The 25021-nt window shown below is 40.7% G+C and overlaps 1 protein-coding gene across 1 annotated transcript in view; it reads left to right on the top strand.

Moving 5' to 3' along the window:
- Window positions 1–25021, top strand: part of ALDH1A2 (aldehyde dehydrogenase 1 family member A2) — an 89234-nt gene that overhangs the window by 17634 nt on the left and 46579 nt on the right. Inside the window, exons 2-4 of the mRNA XM_032417392.1 lie at window positions 19077–19181; window positions 19368–19508; window positions 22191–22320. Of these exons, the coding sequence (XP_032273283.1) occupies window positions 19077–19181; window positions 19368–19508; window positions 22191–22320 (376 nt within the window). The remainder of the gene's footprint in view (window positions 1–19076; window positions 19182–19367; window positions 19509–22190; window positions 22321–25021) is intronic.

Below are 25021 nucleotides of genomic sequence, written 5' to 3'. Positions count from 1 at the left end.
CCCAGAGCCCTTTAATCTGAACGATCCAGGCAGCCTCCTTTGGGGAAAGAGGCCAGCCACCCCACCCCTTACCTCACCTCCCAGTTCATTGAGATCTAGCCTTGTCCCCTGAAGGCTGCCCAAACGGAACTGTCTTCTGGGAACATGACTAATGAATGACCTTTTGTCTCTGGACTCTCATCAGTGTCCTTTCACTTTCAGAAACAGACCTTGAGGTTAGATGGATACGGGAAAAGCCGGGTGGATCTTTGCTACCTAGAATTGCTAAGGTCATAACTTATTTCTGTTTACAACACTAACACAAGTCGTGTAACCATTGCACATTAGTGTAATGTGCTGGGCATACAACCTTCATTTTTAAATACTCTGACACAATCACTGTGGATTAATAGTTTTAAAAGCTGTTTTTAAATGTTGCCCCTCATTTCTCAGTTCTTTTGACCTTGTGCTATGTGCATACTTGGGAAGTCTAGTTTGCAGTCTTTTCTAGTGAAGACTTTTCCCTTTTCCTGCCTTTCAGCCTAAGACTCAGGATAAGTGGGGTGTAGAGCATACAATATCGGGTCCATTATTTAAAACAGTTAATTGATTTAAAATTAGAATTGATAAGTCTGTCCTTGTCAAAGCAAGCTTTGTAGAACCATGCTTTTGCCAGTAAGAGATTACACCTATTGAACCAAGTCCACGTCTCTATAATATCAAAACACTGACTTTAAAGTGAAAAATGCAATCAATCATCTAAGTGTGTTTTCCTATAGAATGCCATTTGGGTGTTTTTTCACTTTTTAGCCAGATGTTTTGGCGTGAAGCAAAGCAAAGAACGGAAGTCAACAGAATCACTTTTGCTCTAACTACCTAGTTAGTTCAACAGGAGGGTTCTCTCCTCCCATAAGTGATCTGAGCATTTCCTTCATTCCTTTACCTTATATACGTAGCCTCTTCATTAGAAGTAAAATAAGATGGTGCTATTTTTCATCAAACTTAAAAGTAATCTTTTTACCTTTGATTATAGTATTCAAAGGCTACCAGCTTTGCAGAGTAGCGCACTGAGGTGAGCATCAGTATGATTCTTTATTACAAGAGAAATTTAATTTTGTCCAGTTAAGTGATAGTGCTGTGTGTTCTATGTTGTCCGCAGATCTCTTTAAGGTACAGTACGTCAGTAGAAACAATAGAGCAGTCACGTCAAAGGAGATAGCGAACATATGACAAGTTCTTAAACTACTCCTTTGTACTGCTTAATTAAAGGTAATTGAACTTTTTTCTGTAGATAGATCCGTCTGGTTATTGATTTGCTATCTGGTACTCTCCTTTGATGAGCCAAAAGCAGTTTAAGTGGCAAGCTGAGTAAAATTCAGCTCTCCAAGGCACAGTCTACTGCAGGGTTTAATACAAATCATTTGAAGCATTTACTATTAAAAAAACAAAACATTTTATTGCGGAAATAAAACATGGCAGCTTTATGTCAAAGATTCATTGAGGATGGGAAATTATTTACACCTAACTCCTATTAATGCCTGCCGCTTTGGAATTCCGCGGAGGTTTCGATTCCCCAGTTAGAAAATTCATGGCAGCCTCTCTATATTGTCACAGCCACGTGGCTTTGGGCTGAAAAGTGTGGCGAACCTGATTTGTTCTCCGTTATCTTCCCGCTGCGGAAGTGGCCAAGTGATGTGGCTTGGCTTTCGTGGCTAAATTTACAGTTTTGAATCTCTATCCAGGTTAACTACTGAGATTTATAAAAACAACGTAAAGCCACTTTTAGGTGAATTGGATCCCTGTGGACAGCCAATCTGAATTCCTTATCCCATCTTTATTTCTTTCCATGGTAATAGGATTTATTACATCTTTTGAACACTGACTGCATGTTAAGTGCTATGTTAGAGTACGGCGGAAACCAAACGAAGCCAAGAGAGCTTTTTTCAAGGAACTTAGAGAAGGAAGAAACTTCATCTTAGCCAGCTAAGCCTTAGGCACATTCACATTTTATCTCACTTAATTGTACAACAGCCCTGCAAGGTAGATGGGCCTTATAATTCTGTTGTTACAGAGGAGGGAACAAAGCTCAAAGAGTTTGAGAGTCTATTTAAGATGGCTCAAGATTGCATAAGTGGTTAAAGACAGACTGGTATTTATTTACATGGGGATCTTCCAGCTCTAGTACCTCCACTCTGGTTGGTTCTACAAGGAAGATAAAGGAATAAGTACAAGATTAATCACCTCAGTCCTCAGTGGATTTCCTTATTTTTCTGCTCTGTTTTACATATGAACACAGCCCTCATGACACTTTACCATCGTGAATGAATACGTTAAACAACATCAGTCTCTACACTTGTCTTGGGGAGAAAAACTTGCATGTTGCTTTGTTATCCTGATGGTCTCATTTGAAAAAAAATAAAATGCATAAACCAGCCCAGTCACCTTGAGTTGGCTTTCAAAAAGCCCTTACTGTTTCAATCCAGAAACACAACCTTATACTCCATTCATATTTTGGACCACCCCTCTTGGACCCTGAGATACCTGTTCTTTTCAGATTTGGAAAGGACACTTCTGTTCAGCAGAAGCCTTTGTTGCAGTAGAGTATTGTACTTGTTAGAGTTCTTAAACACATTCCATCAGGAAGGGGAAAACATTTCTGAGATGGGGAAATATATGACGTTTCCTGCCCAGAATCTAGGATACCATGAAATATTTACAGGAGGAAATTATACTTACAGATTTTTTTCTTCCCCAAATGCCTGTGTAGAGTGTCCCTAACAAAGTGTCATTATGAATTTTTACTTTAATTCCCTTAGCTGGGAGAAGGAACCATGAGCCAAACAGCTGTGACCATTTTATAAAGAGTTTGTGGCATTTGATGCCCTTTTCTTATTCAGCCTTGGATACCTAGATTCTACAGAGGAAGGAACAGATGAAAAAGGAATCACTTTGATGCAGTGAAATTGTTACCAGCTCTTAAATCAGTCAAGGTTGGTCATTCATGGTTCTACACCTGGGGTGGGGGGACTGCAGAAAATATCCCAGGACCTCATCTTTAAGCATAATCACATTAGGAATGGAAATCACCACTGCTCCCCAAACACATTTTGCTTTCAAGAAAGGAAATGAAAAATTATTTTGCTGTCACTTGCGTTGGTTGTGTTGAAGGAAAAAGGGACTCAAGCAAAATTCCTTGTGCTGAGTAGTTGTTAAGAGACATTGTGAACGAAATGCAGTGAGGATTTCTCCTATGACCCAGGCAGCCATCACATCTGCTTTCCAAAGGAACATCAGCAAAGATTAAATTTAGAGAAGGCAGCAAGATGGGAATCAGGATATGGGGGTTTCAGTCCCTCTTCTGCCACTAGCCGGGTGTGTGACCTTGGGCAAGTCATTGGACTCCTTTTGAGACGTTTACTTAGTAGCATTTCTCATTTGGGTGGATTATATCTAAGACCTCCTCCAGCTTTGTGAATCTATCTCTTCCTAACCCGAGCAGCCTCCTTTCACTATATTTAGGCCAAGAAAAAGATATTCATTCATTAGTGCGTTTTAAAATCGTGCTTTAATAAGATTTGGCTGGTAAAGTATCATCGTGGCATACCTCATAGTTTCACAACAAGATACTAAACCCAGTGCTTTGGGGGAGGTGGGCAGTTTCCAGTTGTGCTCGGTGTTGACCTTGCATGCGTTTTAAAATGTCTGTTGTAGGACTGTTTTCCACCTAAATTTTCCTTTTTCAGAATGGTGTCTTTCTAGTACATCAGTTGCATGTTCAAGTACTAGACATAATTGGAAAAGGAAACCGCAGTTTCTGAACCCAGAGGATGGACTCTGCATGGGCACAGAGATATGTTGTTGAAATGGTTCTAGAAACATCAACATGCGGGGCACCTGGGTGGCTCAGTTGTTAAGCGTCTGCCTTCCGCTCAGGTCATGATCCCAGGGTCCTGGGATCGAGCCCTGCATCAGGCTCCCTGCTCCACAGGAAGCCTGCTTCTCCCTCTCCCACTCCCTCTGCTTGTGTTCCCTCTCTCTATGTGTCTCTCTCTGTCAAATAAATAAATAAAATCTTAAAAAAAAAAGAAACATCAACATGCACTTGGAGAAGGAGCAAGACAAGGCTATGGTGTCACAGAACTTCCTGTAAACTATTGAGCGCCCACTGGTGGCCATGCGTGTTGGATACCCAGTACCTCAGATGAACCGAGTCGCTAGAACTTGTAAACCATTAGGGAAGACATCTTCCATTCAGGTGGCACTAGCTTGTTAACGTGCCATGTTGAAAAGTATTCAGAAGTTCAACTGGAAGATACTGTGATCAGTTATCAATCTGTCAAGGGGCTGGACAGAAGACCTTATCACGAGTGCCCTAGGTTAGCCTGTCTTCAGTGACCGGGAATGATACTGTCATAGACACGGGAACTGAGAGCTCAGGGAGCTGGGAGACTTGCCGGACAGTTAGTGTGAAACTGAGAGCAGAACACTAGCACTCTACCTCTGCCTCCTTTTGCTGCAGAAGAAAATAAGACCGTTAAAGTGATGTCCCCTTATAAAGAAACCCCTCGGCGTAGTCCGTTTGAATAACCGACCCCACTGCATACTCGGTAGTGGTCACACGGGGACACTGCAGCTCCAGTGTGACTTTCCAGGTTGTAGATTGCTCAGGCGACCTCGGGTGTCATTATCCAGGGCCCCAGAGGAAAGGGGTTCCTTCTGAACCACTTTTCTCTTAAAAAGGTTTCGCAAGGTACTGTGGCTCTGCAGTCTTCTTAGGTAAGTAAGTAACTCCATTATCTTGGTATCACAGTGTCTACCCAGAACCATGTGCTGGATGAACACTGATTGTCATAGCCTCAATCCAGACAAGAAGAAGTAGGAAGTATCTAGCGTTAGTGGCATAGTATTCAGTGTCGAGCGGGGGCCTGATTCTCTGGATGGACGAAAATGGTTCTAGGAGTCCAAGGATCTGGCTCCTGGAATTAAAACACACATGGTTTTGGTTTTGGTTGAAAGAATACAAATACATCTAAACATTTATTGAGCAACTACCTTTTCACTGTTCCCTTTCTAGATCCTGGAGATACAAAAACAAAGATGACCTAGTGACATGGTATTTGTCCTTAAGGAGCAAACAGTCTAGGGAGGAACATGGGTAAAATATGACAGGATGATACGATACACAGGTAGAAGTCAGAGAACCAGCAGTTAGCTCTGAAGGGATTTGGGAAAGGCTTTCTCAAGTATTTGAACTGAGTTTTGAAGGATGACCACAATCCTAGTGTTGTGTCAGGTAAAGAAGGGAGGGAAGAACAGCAGGCTCAAATGTCCTTACTCATAACAATTTATAGCATGTTTGGTGTGATTTCAGTAGAGGGGGGCGTGAGGGGGAGCTTAGATCCACAGTTTTATATCATTGTGCTCCTCAGTTTAGGGCACACTACGCGCAAGTTTTCTTGTTTTCTCCACAGGCACTCACTCCACTCTGCATCTAGATACAGACATATCCCTGATGGGAAGCACGGTGTTACTTTGCCACGAGCTGTTTTTCACTTACAGCAATGGTATCCTGCTGTAGACGTTATTCCAGCTTAGATACTTGGTGAGGGATGGCCAGAGATGAAACCAGAGATGCTGGTTGGGACCAGATTAGGAAGGAACCTACCCCTTGGGAAGAAATATGCACATTTACTTTGGAACAGTACAGGCATCCCCTGGAAGATCATGCAGCAGCGAAGGAAACTGCTCCGGGGCACTTGTCCAGGTCCAGGGCTGAGGGGTGATGGTGCCAGATTGTGTAGGTTTCGAGTCCCAGTTCCACCGCATGCCTAGCTCTGGGTGAGCTCCTCTATATCTCTGATCTTCAACTTCCTCCTCTATAAAACAGGGATAGTGATAATGCCTACCACATGTAATCATTTTGAGGATTAAATGAGTTAATACATGGAAAGTGTCTAGAACAGTGCCTGGAACATAGTAAGCACTCACATGTTAACTTCTATTATCATTCTCTTGATTGGTTGGGTTTTCGATCCTGACTTTACAGGCAATGTTCTAATTATATTCTTTCTGTTGCTTTTGGCCTAACCGAACATAGATCTTTAACTTAAAGTTATAGTTTAGCAGAGACAGTGGGTGGGTGGGGGGACCAGTAATGTCAAGAGGAATGGAAAAGCTCTGTAGTTAGCATTTAGAGACCTACGGTCAAGTTTTTGCCCTGTAAATTATTTGCAGTATAAACTTGCACTGGTAACCCGAGCCTTCATTTACACATCTGGAAGGAAAATACCTACATCGCAGGTTTGTGAAACAGTGAAAATGCTCGGTATACCGTGGGCATCTAGTAATGTTACTAATCTGAATTTTTCATTGACTGTGCATTACGCACGTACTTCGGGTTAAAACAAATTCCTCTCCCAGATTCTCTCTCTGCAGGTAGTTTTCCTCTTCACAGCGTAGTGAGGCGTGTGCTGATGGGCTATGTTAGCACGGCTCTTGAAGAAGGACTTCCTCATCAGATAGCCCGGTCTTTTCAGCTGTGGGTTCACAGAGCCGGAGCTTTTCCTGATGAAGGCCAGGTCCTGTCATCCACAAGGATGTTCTCCTGGCTTCTGTCAGGCAGGTGTGGCTCTTCGGTGGGGTTTCTCTGAGGCACACAAATGACCGGTCTAGCACTTCACAGAATTGGAATATGAAGTATATTATCTTTGAAGCACATTCAGAGTGGGTGTTCCACAAATACTTGGGAACATTGTTGTCGCATCTTGTTACTGTGACGGTCTTCCCCTCTACAGAGTAAGAACATGTACTCCAAGGGCAGGCGCTGATTCTTACTTCTTTCTGCCTCCCCCCCGTACCTAGCACAGAGCCTAACGTGTGGTAGGTGCAGAGCGAATGATCGTGGCTAGAGGAAGAGTTAAGGATTTGAAGGGAGACAGAGAGAAGATGTGCTCCTTCCCCTTCCCATGCAGCTCTTCGCTGTCCTTCTCTTCCCTCTCTCTTTCCAACTCCTCCCTCCCCATAACCAGTGCTGTGACTCACTTCCTAGCCTTAATTCCCCCTTTTGGAAGATAATACACTATTTCGTGTCCTCTCTTCACAAAAATGAAAGGTGACACATCTTCATTATAAAGAAATGGCCCCAGCCACTTCTGGAAAAACTCTAGTGGTTAATCAGTTACTTTTAATTTAAATATATATGCTTAATGCTGAATTACATTGTAAAACTCCCGGGCTGATTTATGGTCTCAGTCCGCCTTAATTAACATCGATTCTCGGGGAATAGTAAATGGGAATGGCCTTCAATTGAGGTTGAACAATGAACTCTCTGGGTGTTGTCCAATTTGTAACATGATTTACATGGAAGCAAGCCCTTCCTCTCCCAGGGTTATCCCTTTTTCATCTGGTGTGTGGGACAGGTTATATATAATCCATAGATAGGAACATTTGCTGTCAAATACTCTGGCTGATTTAGAGCCGGTCCACAAAATGGTCACTATTAATAAAGAAGGAGAAAAAACCTAATCTGAGGCTTTGCAGGGATTCCAGGTTCTCGCTATGTGTCATCGCTTGTCCAGTCTGTGGCGTTTTTACGAAGTGGCCATAATGAAAGTCAGATTAAATGCACAGGATATATACATTTAATCAACAGCCATCGGGAGTCTGTGGTGCTGGAAGAGTTAGTTATAAGAGCCCTGTGAATGCAAATTTATTGCAGAAGAATCCGAGGGGTGGGGGAATGAGTGTCTGCTGAATGGTACTACCTGACACGGGACACCAAAAAACCTTCCAGAGTGAGTGATTTAAGCGTAAGGTTTGGCTTGTAAAGCTGCCAGCTGCTGGGTTTCAAAACTTGAAACATTTCCAAAACATTGGATGAGGCACTTTATATGTGCACTAGAGTAAATACTCTGGTTTTACTGCCAATTTAAATGTGCTCAGTTTACAGTAATGAGCTTGTATAGGCATTACCGTGTTTATAGAAAGTGGGACAGGAAGAAATGAACATTAACCATTACCAGTAGCAATTCCCATTGCCTTCTACCACAATGCTGACGGCAAGAAAAGTTTCTTCTAGGTTGGGAGTATGTCACAACTGACATTGGTGTGTACTTGGCCTTGATGCCGTGTTGTTTCAACAGAGTAACAAACGCCGTGATCCAACGGGACTCTGATAAGGCCGCTCAGACCAGTTGGCTGTTTCTTACTGTTTTTCCTAAAACAGATGTCAAGAGCCTTCTCAATACGGGAATCATGGGGCAGTAGAGTAGGTAGGACTGATTGTATATAATCGAGTTTGTTTTAGCCAAGTCTGTTCTCTACAAGTGAATCAGTCATGGGAGTGATTTTTTTTTCCTCTCTTTAAAAAATTATTTGGGTGTGTTTTGATGCGCTCTATGGAAGCGGTGGCCTTTGTCTTTTGGGATGACTGGCACCAGAACCCCTTTAGCCCTCTTGTACTCTTGGGATCTTGGACTGGAGACAGGCAGACATATTTAGCCTGAAAGACATAATTTGCTCAGCCTGGGAAAGGAAGAAAATCTAGAAATCGAAGGAGACCCTAGCAGGCACAATGCCTAGAAGAGAGTAGGTGCTTCGTAAAAACTGTTGAAGGAGATAAGGGAAGGGAAGGAGGGATGGGAGGGTGTTAATAGGAAGAGAGCCTGGAAACCCGTGTCTTAAGAGATTTACCCTCAGGAGTTCAGCTGTGTTTAGACTAGACTTTTTATAACAAAATTGTCCCTACTGATTGCCTGGCACTCCTTGTCTTTATTTCTGTGTTTGTTTGCATGGCTTCTGAGAAACTTTTGGCCCAAGTACACATACTTAGGATAGCAGGATTATGCTACCCAAGAATACCACACTTTCCCTACGGTGTAATCCCTTCTCCATTGTGTGGGCTACTAGCAAAATGCAGACGTTGACCGAAACCATGAACATGATCCGTGTCTGCAAAGAGCAGGATTCTGATGACACAAGTCTGTGGCTATCACGTTGTTCTCCCGCCATGGGCTGTGTATGTTTTCTGGCTGGTCTGGCTTTAATGCTTTTGCTAACTGTATTTTCACAGCAAAAAAGGAAAGAAAGCTAGTTATCCAGTATTGAATAGTTCAAAATATCGAATCCTGGAACGTTCATAGGAGATGAGCCCTAGCTCTTTCTATTTTCCTTTTCTACCCTCACCTTTTCCCTCTACTCCCCATTTCTCTTTCTCTTTGGTTCCCTTCTCTGTTCATCATTTCACAGTAGGAAATCTGTAAGGCTTATTTTTCGTAGTCTTTAAAATACAACTGTATTTTTTTTTTTTAATTGGTTTTCAACACCATTTTTTCAGTGTTTATTTTCTTTATCTTTTCAGTCTCTTCTTCTTATTTCCTCTGCCATATTTTTCATGCCTTTTTTTCCTTCCATTCTTTTTTTTTATTTTGTTACGTTAGCCACCATACATTACATCATTAGTTTGTGATGTAGTGTTCCATGATTCATTGTTTGCGTATAACACCCAGTGCTCCATGCAGTACGTGCCGTCCTTAATACCCATCACCAGGCTAACCCATCCTCCCACCTCCCTCCCCTCTAGAACCCTCAGTTTGTTTCTCAGAGTCCATAGTCTCTCATGGTTCGTCTCCCCCTCCGATTTCCCCCTCTTCATTTTTCCCTTCCTACTATCTTCTTCTTTTTTTTTTTTTTTTAGCATATAATGTATTATTTGTTTCAGGGGTACAGGTCTGTGATTTTCATGCCTTTTCATCACAGCTCTTTCTAGATATTTCAACTTAAAACATTTAAAAGAATCTTTTCTCATGTCTCCCTTCTGTCTGTGACTGTGACAAGCTTGATGAGTCTCTGGCTTGGGTACTCGGTGGGTCTTTGTGGTTTGGGGGCCCTGCTTGCCAGAAGGCACCCTGCTTCCTCTGAAGACAGTCCTGCAGCAGAGGCTGGGGCTGGGACCCCAGGGCCACTCAACCGCTGGAGTTGCTGGCAGGGTTCGGGGACTCCTGGAGGGAAGGAGAGCAGCTTGACTTCGATTTCTTCCTTCTCTGTCACCTTACTTAAACCAGCGCATCAGATCATCTTCAAAGAGGAACTGTGAAGTCAAGGAGGAGGGGCTGATCAGGCCAGCCGAATCGTTTTATTAGGGATAGAGTTTCTTTCTTCTACTTTATCTGTTCCCTACCCTGGGTTATACTCCCTCGTTATTTCTTGTTTTCCTGAAGTGTTCTTCTAACATGTCAGCCCGCACCGCTATCTCCCTTCTCTCAGGCGAGCTCCTGCCGTGGTTATCTTTACCATTCATCTGGGCACTAAATCATAGAATACTACGTTATTTAACTTTTCGGAAAGTACTTTCTTCTTCCTGGTTTCATGTATTTGGACCCAGGGACAGTCATTTAATTTACATCTGGAAGCACTTGAAAAAAAATGTGCTGCAACCAATCAGATGCTCTTCTCAGGAGCTTGACCTAAGAGACACACCAAAAAGGAAGAGCTGACAGTGGAAGCTGAGGATGGAACTCCTATTGGTTAACCCTAGATGGGCCCTAAAAATTTAAGAAATTGAATTAGTAATTACCTTTCAAAAAAAAGAGCACTGGCCCAGATGGTTTCGTTGGTGACTTCTACCAAACATACCAATTCTCTGCAGTTTTTTTTCCAGAAAATAGAAGCAAAAGGAACACTTCCTAACTCATTTTATATGGCCAGCATTACTCTAATAACTAAACCAGAGAAGACATTTACAGGAAAGGAAAACTACAGACCAATACCTCTTATTAACATAAATGCAAAACCCTAAAGAATATTGGCACATAAAATCCAACAATATATTATACACCACAACAATGTAGGTTTATTCCAGGTATACAAGACCGGTTCATAATTCAAAAATCGTTTATTACAATTTGTCACATCAACAGGCTAATGAAAAAAATCATATGATAGTATCTATACGTTTAGAATTAGCTTTTGACAAAATCTAACACCCATTCATGGTAAAAACTCTCAACAAACTAAAAATAAAGAGGAATTTCCTCAACTCAATGATAAACATCTACATAAACCCTATAGCTAACATCATGCCTAATGATGAGAAATTAGATGCTCTTTGTCTATGATTGGGAACAAGAAACTCCCTTTTGCCACTCCTGTGCAACATTGTGCTGGAAGTCCTAGCTAATACAATTAGACATCTGGAAGCCGATGCCCATATAATGGGCAGGAAGAAATAAAACTGTCTCTGTTCATAGATGACATGATTGTCTAGGTAGAAAATCCCTAAGAATTCACCAAAAACGAAACCCAGAAAAATAAAAAACCTTCTGGAACTAATAAATGATTGCAAGATATAAGGTTAATGTACAAAAGTCATTTGCTTTTCTATATCTCAGCAATGAATAATTGGAATTTGAAATAAAAAACACAATACCTTTACATTACCACAAAAAAGAGAAATACTTAGGTATAAGTCTAACAAAGTATGTATAAGATTTTTGTAAGGAAAACTCTGATGAAATTAATCAAAGGAGATCTAGATAAATGGAAGGATATTCCATGGATTGGAAGACTCAGTATTTTTAAGATGTCAGTTCTTTCCAATTTGATTTGTAGATTCATGCAGTCCCAATCAAAATCCTGATAAGTTATTTTGTTGATATCAACAAACCAATTCTAAGGTTTATATAGAGAGGTGAAAGACCCAACAATATTGAAGGAAAAGAAAAAAGTTGTAAGGGGCGCCTGGGTGGCTCAGTCATTAAGCGTCTGCCTTCGGCTCAGGTCATGATCCCAGGGTCCTGGGATCGAGCCCCGCATCAGGCTCCCTGCTCGGTGGGAAGCCTGCTTCTCCCTCTCCCCCTACTTGTGTTCCCTCTCTCGCTGTCTCTCTCTCTCAAATAAATAAATAAAATCTTAAAAAAAAAAAAAGGAAAGAAAAAAGTTGTAGGACCTACAGTACCTAACTTCAGGACTTATTGTGAGGCTATAGTAATCAAGACAGTGTGCTGTTGGCAAAAGAATAGACAAATAGATTAATGGAATAGAGTAGAGAGCCCAAAATTAAGTACACATAAATATAGTCAACTGATCTTTGACAAAGGAGCAAAGGCAATAATGGACAAAGAATAGTCTTTTTAACAAATTGCACTGGAAAAACTAGACATTCACATGTAAAAAATGAATCTGGACACTTACTTTACACCTTTCACAAAAATTAACTCAAAACTGATCATAGACCTAAATGTACAATGTAAAACTATAAAACTCCTAAAAGATAACATAGGAGAAAATATAGATGGCCTTGAGTTTGGCAATGAGTTTTTAGATACAACACCAAAAGCATGATCCATGAAAGGAAAAACTGATATATTGGGCTTCCCTAAAAATGAACAACTTTTTTATCCCCTAAGACACTGTGAAAGAGAATGAAAAGACAAGCCACAAACTGGGAGAAAATATTTGCAAAACACATACCTGATGAAGGACTTGTATCCAAAATATACAAACAACTCTCAAAATTCAACACTAAGAAAACAACTCAAACAATGGGCAAAAGATCTAAGACACCTCACCAGAGAAGATATACAGACAGCAAATGAGCATATGAAACAATTTTCAGCATCATATGTCATTAGGGAATTTCAAACTAGGACAACAAGATGCCGCCACACACACATCAGAATGGCTAAAATCCAAAAAACTGACGATACCAAATGTTGATGAGGATGTGAAGCAACAAGAGCTCTCATTCATTGCAGGTGGGAATGCAAAGTGGCATACTCACTTTTGGAAGACAGTTTGACAGTTTCTTACAGATCTAAGAGTAAGATCTTACTATGTGATCCAGCAATCACACTCCTAGGCATTTACTCAAATCAGTTGAAACTTTATGTTCATACAAAAACCTGCACATAATAGCAATTTTATTCATAATTTCCCCACACTAGATGCAATCAAAATATCCTTTAAAAGGTGAATAGATAAACTGTGGAACATCCATACAATGGAATATGATTCAGCCTTAAAAAAATCTTACAAGCCATGAAAAAAATATGAAGGAAACTTAAATGCAGATTGTTAAGTGAAAAAAGCCAGTTTGAAGAGGCTACCTGCTATATGATTCCAATTATGTGACATTCTGGAAAAGGTAAATTGATGGAGACCAAAAAAAAGGTGAATGTTTATCAGGGGTTTATTGGAAGAAGATGAGGTGAGTTGATGGAGCACAGGATTTTTAGGGCAGTGAAGAAACTATTCTGTATTATACTGCAATGGTGGATACATGATATTATGTATTTTTCGAAACCCGTAGAAGTATACAACACAAAGTTACTAGTAAAGCCTAATGTAAACTATAGACTTTAGTTAATAATGTATCAATACTAGTCCATAAATTGTGACAAATGCACTACTCTAAGATATTAAAAAGATATTAAAGATATCTTTTAGATATTAAAAAGAGAAGAAACTGAGGAGGGGAATAGGGACATATGGGACATCTCTGTACTGTATGCTCAGTTTTCTTTTTTTTTTTTTTTTTTTTAATAATATTTTTTTTTAAAGATTTTATTTATTTATTTGAGAGAGAGGATGAGAGAGAGAGAGCATGAGAGGGGGGAGGGTCAGAGGGAGAAGCAGACTCCCTGCCGAGCAGGGAGCCCGATGCGGGACTTGATCCTGTGACTCCAGGATCATGACCTGAGCTGAAGGCAGTCGCTTAACCAACTGAGCCACCCAGGCGCCCTGTATGCTCAGTTTTCTACAAACTCAAAACTGTCCTAAAAATTAAAGTATTAGTTTTTAAAACCAAAACAACATGTCCAGGCAGATTTGAAAAAGAACAAAGCAAAACTTTTAGAAATAAAAATACAGACATTGAAATTAGCAGATTAGACCCAGGTAAAGAGAACTGGATAACAGAACTGAAGAAACAGCCCAATTGCAACACAAAGAAAAAAGGAGATGAATGGAAATAATAAAGCATTTCTCAGTAGAAGATTGAGTGAATAAATTAAGCTACGCACATACATGCACACATGCAACCTGCACAGTCACCTCTCTACAGGTGTGTAAATATACACATTGGAATACAAAGAAACCATTAAAAAATGTCTGTAGAATATTGTTAAGTTTTTTTTTTTTTTTTTTTTTTTTTAATTTTTTTTTTAAATATTTTATTTATTTATTTGACAGAGAGAGAGAACACAAGTAAGCAGAGTGGCAGGCAGATGGAGAGGGAGAAGCAGGCTCCCCGCTGAGCAGGGAACCGGATGTGGGGCTCGATCCCAGGACCCCAGGATCATGACCTGAGCCGAAGGCAGACGCTTAACCGACTGAGCCACCCAGGCGCCCCAATATTGTTAAGTTTTTAAAAGCAAGTTGTCCAGCTCATAGAGATGTGATCTTGTTTTATAAAATTATATATATGTATGGGGCTTAGAGATATGAGTGTGTGAACTTTGGCTATCTGCGGATGATGAAATTTGAGGTGATTTTTTACTTTCTTCTCTGTGTTTTTTTGTATAGTTTGAATTGTTTAGAAGAATATATCCCACATTGACAAAAACAATAAAGCTATTTTTACATAAAATATTTTAAAAGAGGGAGGATGGAAAATATGAGTAGATAATGGACATTGAGGGTGGACTACAAAGGTGTAACACTTGGAGTTCCAGAAGGAGAGAGTAAAGAGAATGATATTCAAGGAAATGATGATAATGATTAAGAATACTCCAGAACATATGAGACAGAATTTCACACACACTGTGAGCACAGTGCTTAATGACTGAGATAAAGAAATTGATTCTTGGACATATTGTGATGAAACTTAAAAACACCAAGGCAAAGACAAGATCTGAAAAGCAACCAGACAGAAAAGGCAATTCATAAACAGGAAGTTATAATCAGAGACTTACAGCAGACTTCTTATAAACACCATTGCAAGATAGAAAATACTGGAATAATAAATATACTCAAAATATTGTGAGAAAGTATTTGTCTCTTTAGAATTGTGTAACCTTCTTGGGATATCTTTTGAAAATGAGGGTGCAATAAATATATGTTCAGAATTGAGACTTTATTCCCAAGAAATCTTGACTAAATGAAATTCTAAGGAATCATGAGAATGAAATTTTTTTAAAAATCTTAAATATAAGAAATTGTTTTTTGTGCAGAATAATAATTTTATAATAAATAAACTCCTGGAGGAGAGCAATTAGATTTAGTGTTCCAAAGCTATTATAATTGTTTGGGAGGAATGTTAAGATATATATTAACTTTAAACTTCAAGTTGTTAAATATGCATGATAAAATATCATGGGTGACCCATGAGAGAATAGAAATATAGTATACAACTTCCAAACCAATAAAGTGAGGAAACTGAATTGTAAAACCAACATCAATAGTTAGTCAACTAAAAAAAGAGGCACGAGAAAACAGGAAGTAAAGTAAGCAAGACAGATTGAAAGCATGAAGTCCAAATATCACACAGTATATAACACAATGTATAATTACAATAGATACAAATGTATTAAACTTGCCAGTTAAAAGATAGAGATTTTTATATTGACTAAAATAAAATCTAGCCATACGTCATTTAAAGAGACACAGTAAAATAATAAAGACATAGTTGAGAGTAAAAGGATGGGGAAAGAGCTATCAGGGAAATACTACAGAAATACAGAAAAGCTTAGGTAGCTTTACTAATATTAAACAAAATAGGCTGTAAGGCACAAAGCTTTATTAGTAATGAAGAGGACCACTTCATACTGATAAATGGTTCTGTTTTACCAGATTTAATAGTTATGCACTTATATTTACTAATAAAATAACCTAAAATTTATAAATATAAAAATGATGACCCTAAGGGATATATTGACAAATCCACCACCAAAGCAAGAGATTTCGACATAGCTTTCTAATTGTTGTTAAGACAAGCAGATAAAATGTCAATAACAATTAATTTGTCCTGTTAGTGGTGATGTTAACATCGATCGCTTGATTAAGGTGCCCTCTGCCAAGTTTCTCCAACATAAAGTTCCTGTTTTTCCCTTTGTAATTAATAAGTATCTTGAGGGAAGATACTTTGAGACTACAAAAACATCCAGTCTTCCATTATACTTTTATCTGCTGATTTTACCATCCATTGATAATTTTTGCCTCCAGCAATTACTACTGTGGTATTTGACAAATGGTGATTATCTAATTCCATTATTCCTTCACAGCTATTAGTTGGAATTCTACTGTGAAGCAGAGCTTTACCTTATCCCCCACTTACATATTCATTAAAAAATTTGTATCATTATGGGTGCCTCTTTAATTCTATGGGTGATAATCCATTGCTGTCATTATTTATTTTGTTGCTTAAATTATCCCAGTATTGGTCATTGGGAGCCCCTTCACATCAGCTCCTGAGTCTTTTTGGTATGTCTCCACAGGTTTTTGAGTATGTACTTGATTTCCAGCACCACTGAAGGATGATGAGATAGTTGTGATGTATTTATTTATTCATTTCTAGAGAGTTCCATAATTTTTTGTTTTGTTCTTTTTTAGCATGGTTGGAAATAAATGATGAGTGATAATGGGATGATGCCTAGGATGATGAAATAGCAAAATGTTTCAAGATACAGGAGAAGATCACTAAGGTCATATAATGTATCTTAAATTGATAAGATGATCCATGTACCTAAATGAAAACAGTAAGAGAATGAGTGAGTTTTATCCTGTTAAAAAATAATAATTTTTCTCTTTGATCTTTGGAAGACCTCTAAGAATCGATAAAAGTCATGAAATATCAATTCTTACATATAGTTAGAACTGCTCAGTACCGAAGCTAAAAACTAAAATTGGATTAAAAAGGTTAAGAAGTTTCATTCAAATAGTGAATAAAGAGAATACGAAATATGGGCAAGACCCCTCTTCTAAGCCTGACAATGCTCTAGAAGCGAAACTGATCTCTTAATTTTTTCCCTTTGTTTCCTCGGAGATCATACTGAGTTTCAAAGGAGTATGCAAATCTGATGAACTGGGAACTGTTAAGAAGTTTGTTAAGCGGAATGGAAAGAGAACTAGACCAGGAGTCCAAGAACTATGGATCTCATTCAGGCTTGGACACTAACTAGTTGTGTTTCTTTGTTCTGAGCAATCCTGCAAACTCTGATGTAGTGGAGAGAGCGCTGGACTGGCTCAGAGCCACAACAAGATCCTGCTTCATCAGACTCTTAACCTCCCATCCTCTCAACTTTCTCATCTTTAGTAGAGATAATAAAATCCTGCCATTAGGGTTGTTGCGAATATTTAATGAATTACTAGACACTGGAAGACCCTGGGCGGCTGGAACTGCTAGTTATTTTTGCCTGTCCTATATCTAAAAGTATCTGAGTGTTGCTTGAATAAATGAATACATTACATTAAGTGTGTGTATAAATTATACATTTAAAATGTTATGCAATTACAAGGTCATTGTGTTTATGCTTGTTACATATGAATTAAGTACTTATGCAATTTTAAGCTTTTTTCCCCTTTATCTTAAAAAGCCTTCAAGGGGCGCCTGGGTGGCTCAGTCAGTTAAGCATCCGACTCTTTGATTTCCACTCAGGTCATGATCTCAGGGTCCTGGGATCGAGCCCTGCATCAGGCTCCATGTTCAGTGTGAAGTCTGCTTAAGATTTTCCCTCTCTTGGGACTCTGGAGAGGCTCAATCAGTCAAGCATCTGCTTTTGGCTCAGGTCATGATCCCAGGTCCTGGGATTGAGTCCTGCATCCCGTGTAGGCCTCCTTGCCCAGTGGGGAGCCAGCTTCTCCCTCTGCCTGGCACTCCCCCTGCTTGTGCATGTGAGCTCTTGCTCTCTCTCTCTCTGACAAATAAATAAATAAAATCTTAAAAAAAAAGATTGTCCGTCTCCCTCTGCCCCTCACCCCCTTGCCCTAAATAAATAAATAAATAAAATCTTTAAAAAAAACCTTCAGGAAAAGAAGGCTCCTTCAACACAGGCTTGTTGTTTTATCAAATCAAGGAAAAATAAAGCTTTGGAATAATCTAGAACTTGATATTTAAAATTGTAGCTCTATCCTCATTAGCCTCATCTGTGACTATTAAAATGGCAGAAAATAACAAATCAGTTTATCATTGTGTTTACTTTAAACTGACTGTTGGCTCATAAGTTCAGAAATTTTCATTGTCAGGCTATAAATTTTATAGAGTAAAATATCTTTGTGTATTCTTTGAGCTTTCATAGTCCAAAAATATTTGTTTGGATTTCTCTCTTTAATATCAATAAAAATTTTTACATTTCTTTGCCTGTATTTTCTCTTTTTCTTCAACTCATTTCTTACAAATTTTCTGAGATATTAACTTGAGTAATTTTTTAAACTATTAGTCTCTGCCATTTTAATAGAATCTCCATTTCCTTTATAAGGAAACCAAGGGTCTTAAGAAATCCTTGAGAGACCAGTTTGAAAGATAGGTCTTTTCCGTTTGCTGAGCTGGGTAGCCTACCCAGCAAAAGGACAGAAATCTAACTTGGATTTACACATGAAATTTGTTTAACTCACTGACTAGTTTGTTCAAAGTCATTGCTCAGTTCAGGATCTAACTATAAATTAAGTGAATGCTTACTGATTCCAGCACCCTTCAAGTTCCACTGTGAAGGTACTTATGCCTCTGACAGAGAAACTAGGATCTAAAGTTCGATGACTATCCGTTTGTTCTATGATTTACTCCTTTTGGATATTGGCCAGTTTGGACAATCAGGAAATATTTTCTACAACCTCCGCATGTATTGTTTGTATGTATGTGCCACTCTGTCCTTCCATCTTTGTTTGACTCTCTCACTGGTTGGCAGGTTCACTCAAGGTAAGAACTACATTTCAATTTGCATAACTTTGAGGTAAAAATAGCATAGAAGAAATTCCTGAATTCCAGGAGAGTCTGGACTGCGTACTATTTGAGGGTCTCTTGCAATGCTTCAAATTCTATACTTTGCTTATAGGCCAGCAAACACAGAGAACAAATATTACTACCGTGGTACTTCCATAATCCTTGGCCATTGGTTGGCTTCCTATCACCCATCTCACCGATCCCCGTCTGTTGTCTGCTCCCTTAGATTTTTATTAACAACGAGTGGCAGAACTCAGAGAGCGGGAGAGCGTTCCCTGTCTATAATCCAGCCACAGGAGAGCAGGTGTGTGAAGTCCAAGAAGCAGACAAGGTATGTCCTTTTTAGCAAATTGTTCCCTATGAAATAACTGCCTTCAGACAACGGAGCGCTAAGCTTATGCTCTCTAGACACCAGCACTGACGTTCGTTTGTCACCTTTTCCCTGAAAGCAGGTGGTTCTTCCTTTATTTGGAGCGTGGTGTCTCCTCAGTTGTGCCTCTTCCTCTCTCTCAAACAGGCAGACATAGACAAAGCGGTGCAGGCGGCCCGCCTGGCTTTCTCTCTTGGTTCAGTGTGGAGAAGGATGGATGCTTCCGAAAGAGGCCGTCTGTTGGAGAAGCTTGCAGACTTGGTGGAACGAGACAGGGCAGTTCTTGCAGTAAGTAGCCTAAAAAAAACACATTAAGTCTTTACTCTAAATTTACCATTCCACTGAAATGCAGATTCCTTAGTCTTTCTGAAAATGTGATGTGAAGCCGACCTGGGGAACAAGGTGAGAAGTCCATAATACACAGGAAAAATGAGAGGGGTAAGCTTTTGGGATCAGATGGGGAAGTGCAAGACCAGCTGAGTGTCTCTTCTTACTGAATTTTGAAGAACAAAACCATAGCTGCCCGTGACTAGTAAGGACCTCCCTGCCTTCCTTCCCAACCGTATCCCACCCTTGACAAACAACACAAAACAAAAACAGTTAAGCAGCAGGAAAGTCACCATGAAGCCTGTGGAAAAGCAATCCCAAATGATTCATTTGAGAATCAAATAAGATTTTTTTTTTTTACCTCCCCAGAGTTAACCTCTCCTGACTAAATAGAGTCCTTCAGAAGCAGAGGGCCTCTCATACACGTCTGCTCCCTTTGTTCTTCTGCCACTTTCTAGAACCAGTAAAAAGGAGAGATAGCCCGGGACAGCAAACGTTCTTTCACTAAAGTGTTTTCTCACCTAAGGAACTTCCTCTCTCTTAGGGGTTTCTGTGTTTGTTTGTTTTTGCTCTTTTTAAAATCAAAGTTGATTTCTTAGAGAATATAAACTGCCTGGAAACCAGAACCATTTGGGACTGTCTGTCGTACGCCAGGGATCTCCACCTCGATCACCCACAGGCGATCCATTAATGTTGAGGACGTCCTTGTTCAGTCAGGCATTCGAATCACGAACGCTGTATCCTCCCCTCTGCGCAGAAGCAGGACACGATTGGGCTTGCTCTGGGCTTGGGGAGCACAAGTGTCCTTCCTCACTGTCCCATCCACCGTGGCTCTTCCCTCCAACCGTCCCCTTCAGGGATCTGTTCCCAGGATGGGAACACAAATGAATCCCGGAACTCTGACCGTATGTAACATTTACTTTTCTATAAAAACATTTTCTAATCTGGTACTTCAAGGAAAACTGTCCCAATGAGGTGTTTACACGTTTTGTGAAAAAGGCGTTCCATGGTGACGTAGCTCCTTCTCAGATATTCCCAAGACACCGAGCATATGAGAGACCCTGAAAAGCCCTGTTCACTCTTTCTCACACTTAAACTTAAGCCTCAACACTATTTTTTGTCTAATATGTCTGTTTCATTGAATGAAATCTAAACAATATTTACAACATTCCACTAACAGTGTGTACTAGATAATGATATAGTTCATTTCTGCAGTTATATTTTCATGTCATAAAATTCAAATGCCATCCTTTTTCTGACGTTCTGTCTCACTGTGATCCATTCCTTCTTGCCCTTACACCTAAATGAGATTTCTCCTTTTAAACACTCCCGAGCCATAGGAGGAGTAAGTTTTAACAAGAGATAGCCTCTGGAATATAGAGGAGCTCCTGACCAGAGAGCGAAGTTAATACCTCATCCAAGTACACATAATTAATTGAAAATAAACACAGGTGAATTTGGCCGGTGTCGGCAGCTCATTGGGACCATATAGGTGGCCCAGATTCTGGTTATTGACTCTGCTTCACTCAGTGCTGTGTAGACTTTGGCCGTGTGCTGGCTGCATGGAGAATGTAGTGCCCATCTCACGAGTATATAAACATCCTAAAAAGTATGGGGAGATAATTTGATTCCCTTTAATAAAGAAGAACCAATATACAGTGATAAACAATGTGATCTTTTAAAATGAGTCCCATCTTCTACACATAGTAAGTGGGTAAATTGCACCATAAGTAATTGTATTTTTATGTCATCGAATGGAGAATATTTCCATTTTACTTCTGTCAGCACTCAAGTCGTTCTTACACCAGTATGTTATAAAATGTGCTTGTAGAGAAGGACGTGAGATTATAAACATATGTATTTGCTTAATTTGTTAAACTTGTAACACCTTTGATATTTCTCAAGTTGAAATACTCTTTTCTCATTTCAGTGTGTCCATTTGGATTTTTTAGTTGTTGCTACAGATTTAAGCAGTTTACAGAATATGTCATTCAAACAGTAACATTTATAATCTAGAACTGCTCAATATGTCTATTTTTATTAAATGGACCAGATACTTCCCTATTAATAGGTAATGGTTGTTAACATAAATATTTACAAAAAACCAGCCCTGAAGTTGTTAAAGTGTGAGCTTCCCTAGAGGAGATCTTGTTTATTTGATGGTAATAAATAAACTCGCTGTGCACTGTGGATATTCCATTTCTCAGCAGGGGTCTTGGCAGCAGTGGAAAACGTTTTATATTCTCGTCAGTCGCATAAAAGCCCATGTCCCCGCTTCTCTTTATGGATTCAGACTCCAAAAAATCCCCACGCAGCTCTGATCATTAATATAACAGAAGCTGGTTTGACAGGCAGAACATTTCTTTATCATCAGTTGAAGAAATGTCATGTTTATGTGTTATTGCGGTAGTGGTTCCTGGAGACACCCAGGCACAAGAACATGCGCATGAGTAGTCATCATGGCTTTACTGAAGCTAAACTAAACTGGCGGTGCTAAAAATCTATTTATTGGGGAAGTCAAGAGTTGACCAGGTGTGCATCATTATTCATATTCATTCATAGCCTCTCTCTTCTTTTTTTTCTTCTGCTCCAGAAATTATTTAGTATATCACTAGAAAGCTCTCTTCATTTCTTTTCCTACAGACCATGGAATCCCTAAATGGTGGCAAACCGTTCCTGCAAGCTTTTTACGTGGATTTGCAGGGGGTCATCAAAACCCTTCGGTATTACGCAGGCTGGGCTGATAAAATTCACGGGATGACCATTCCTGTAGGTACGTGAAATTCGAGTACGTTGAAAGGGAAACGTGAAGCTCCACCAGAAACACACTTTCACCATCAAACACAAACGGCAGTCACAGAGCAGACGGGAGCACACTTACAGCAGCTGGAACTGAAGAGCCGAACAGAGCACATCACTAACTCTGACAGCATCCCTGTTTCTGTATGTGGACAGTCCCCACATAAGTGCAGTGGCAAGCCACATCCATGCAGCACTCAGCTAAGGCGCAGGTGGGCTTGTCAGCCGCTAAGTGCTCAGCACTGCGCTCCGTCAGGCGCTGGGGGTGCGGACAGGTGTCGGACGTAGGGAAGTCAGGGAAAATTCCACGAGCGTTAAAGACCTGGACCTTCCCCTCCTGAAACATGAGATCTATGTGTTTGGAAGAAAGTACTCTAAAATGTTAACAATTGTCTCTTAGTGGTGAGCTGGTGGATAATTTATTTCTCTTTTTTATACTTGGCTGTATTTTCTATAATGAGCATGAATTACTTTCACAGTCTGTAAAAACAGCAACCATCCTTTTAAGATCCAGGTTAGGGGACAAAACCCACAACAGAAACAAAGACCTCTATGGGAGAGTTACAACGAGCTCCTGAGTCGTGTGGCTTGGCCTTGAGCGCTGTAGTCCTGTAAAGGGGAGGGAGGTGTCCAAGCTGAGTCCGTCAGTGGACAGGTCCCGACCTGCGCAGCGCGTGCCAGCAATAGCCAATACCAGACTGAGGCTTCACAGCAACTCTAACGGGGAAGGCAGTGTTTTAGCATCCTCATTGACAGAGGAAGAAACTGAGGCCTAGTGAAGCTAAGTAGTTTTCCTAATTTGCTGGCAAGTAAGTTGTAGAGCCAAAATTCTGACGTTAGAGTCTGGCGAATCACTGCACTAGCGGATCCATTTTAGATTCTGGGAGGAAGATACCAGGAGACGAAAGGGAGCAGCTGAAGGAGACAGGAGGATGTCGGTAGCGGTGAACAGACGGAAGGAAAGGAAACTCGTGTTCCTTGAGGGCCTCCCGGTGGCTGCAAAGTGCTGTGCCAGGTACTCTACCTTTGTGCTCCGGAGAACAGCCGGCTCTCCACGGGCGCGCTAGGAGCGGAAAGTAGGGCTGGGCCAGGTGTTGCTTTACCCGAGAAGGGGCGGCTGGCTGGCAGTGCTGATGGACGGCATGGAGCGGTGCTTCTCAAACTTCGATGCATGTTGTGTGTATCGCTTAGGATCCTCCTCCAGCACAGTTTCTGCCGGGAGAGACCTGGGGTGGGGCCCGAGGTTCTGCCCTCCTCACCAGCTGCCAGCTCCTGTCTGTGCTGGGGCTTCGCTGCCTTGAGCAGTGAGGAGAGGTTCCAGAGACCCGCCCCAGCCGAGTGGCTGTTGGGACCCTTCTTCACCCAGGCATGGGGCAAGAAGAGAAGTCGCAGTGAGAGTAGAGGAGGGACAGAGTGAGACTTCAAAGGTATATTTTAAAATTAGCTCCATGAATGACGGCAGCATGCACAACATTAGTCTGTAGGAAATGGGTTTGCAGTCAGAGGCATTCTTCCTGGCCATCCAGAGGTTTTCCTTGTTCAGCAGACTCAGGATGGAGAAGACTGCTTCTCGGGAATGTCAGGCTCTTAGTGCTGTCCTGGCTCTGAGGATTTTACAGAAGCCCTGCTCTCTAGCATCACCGGCGGGATTTAGGAATGGCCTGAGCGGAGCAGGGTTACTGTGTGGTACGAGCATACCTGTTGGAGGGCCTGAGAATGAAAAGCTTTGCTAAAAACAGAACACATGTCAGCCTTTTTAGGTTGGCTTCTCCTATGTCAGTGCAGAAAGGTAAATAAAACAAGACCAGGACCAAAGGCCCTGGGTTTTTTGGCACCCCCCCCCCCCCGCCATTTCACTATTATTAAAACAAATATGTTTTGGGCATTTAAATATCTTTTCTTATGATTTATAAACATCTTAAGAAATAAGATGAAATAGAAGGCTGGACACATAGGTTTGGTTTGGCCTAACCATGTCTTAGTGTTTTTTGCTTTCTTAGAGGAGAGAAGACCCTGATTCGATAAAGATTTCCTGGAGTCTCTGATGTTAGATGCTTATTTTACTTTATCTGGCAAGAGGTGGTTGGTGCACAGACCTTACTGTTTTCATCTGATGCTCTTTGGAGATCCTGAGGACGTTGACATAGGAGTTAGAAGCACAGGGCTTGGAAAAGGCTGTCATGGGAGTCTCTCTCACCTTTACGCACAAACCTGTGTGCAGCCCGTGAAGGAGAAAAGTGAGGCACTCTCTTAAATCCTAAGTAATGTTTAGTTTCCCTAATTTTTCTTAAAGTGCATTTAGAGGGATACCAGGTGAGGGACGCTCCAGAGAGTCAGGAGGCTAGGCAGTGCTCCTCGGAGGCTGGGGATTTGAGATGGAAGAGCTCTTGCTGTGGTGCCTCCCACAGATGAGGGAAGGCTGAAGGCAGACGTGAACTTGGCAGCTTTCCTCTCTGTTCCAGGTGTAGGTACAGTTGCTCTTGCCCGTAGGCTACTGAGAATTCAGCTCCTCCGCCCCTCTGGCTAGTTCAATGCTTAGGGACTCTAGCTGGACTGAACCGGGGGGAGGGGGCATAGGCAAAGGTCAAGGAAAGAGGGAGTCATTATTATTCACTTATTTATTCTCAAATATGTTCAGTCAGTCCCTTTGTGTTTGTCATTTGTAACTCCGTAAC

Source organism: Phoca vitulina, unplaced genomic scaffold (genome assembly GCF_004348235.1).
Source record: "Phoca vitulina isolate PV1807 unplaced genomic scaffold, GSC_HSeal_1.0 scaffold20, whole genome shotgun sequence".
Taxonomy (NCBI): Eukaryota; Metazoa; Chordata; class Mammalia; order Carnivora; family Phocidae; genus Phoca; species Phoca vitulina.
This window is presented reverse-complemented; position numbering and strand designations above follow the sequence as displayed.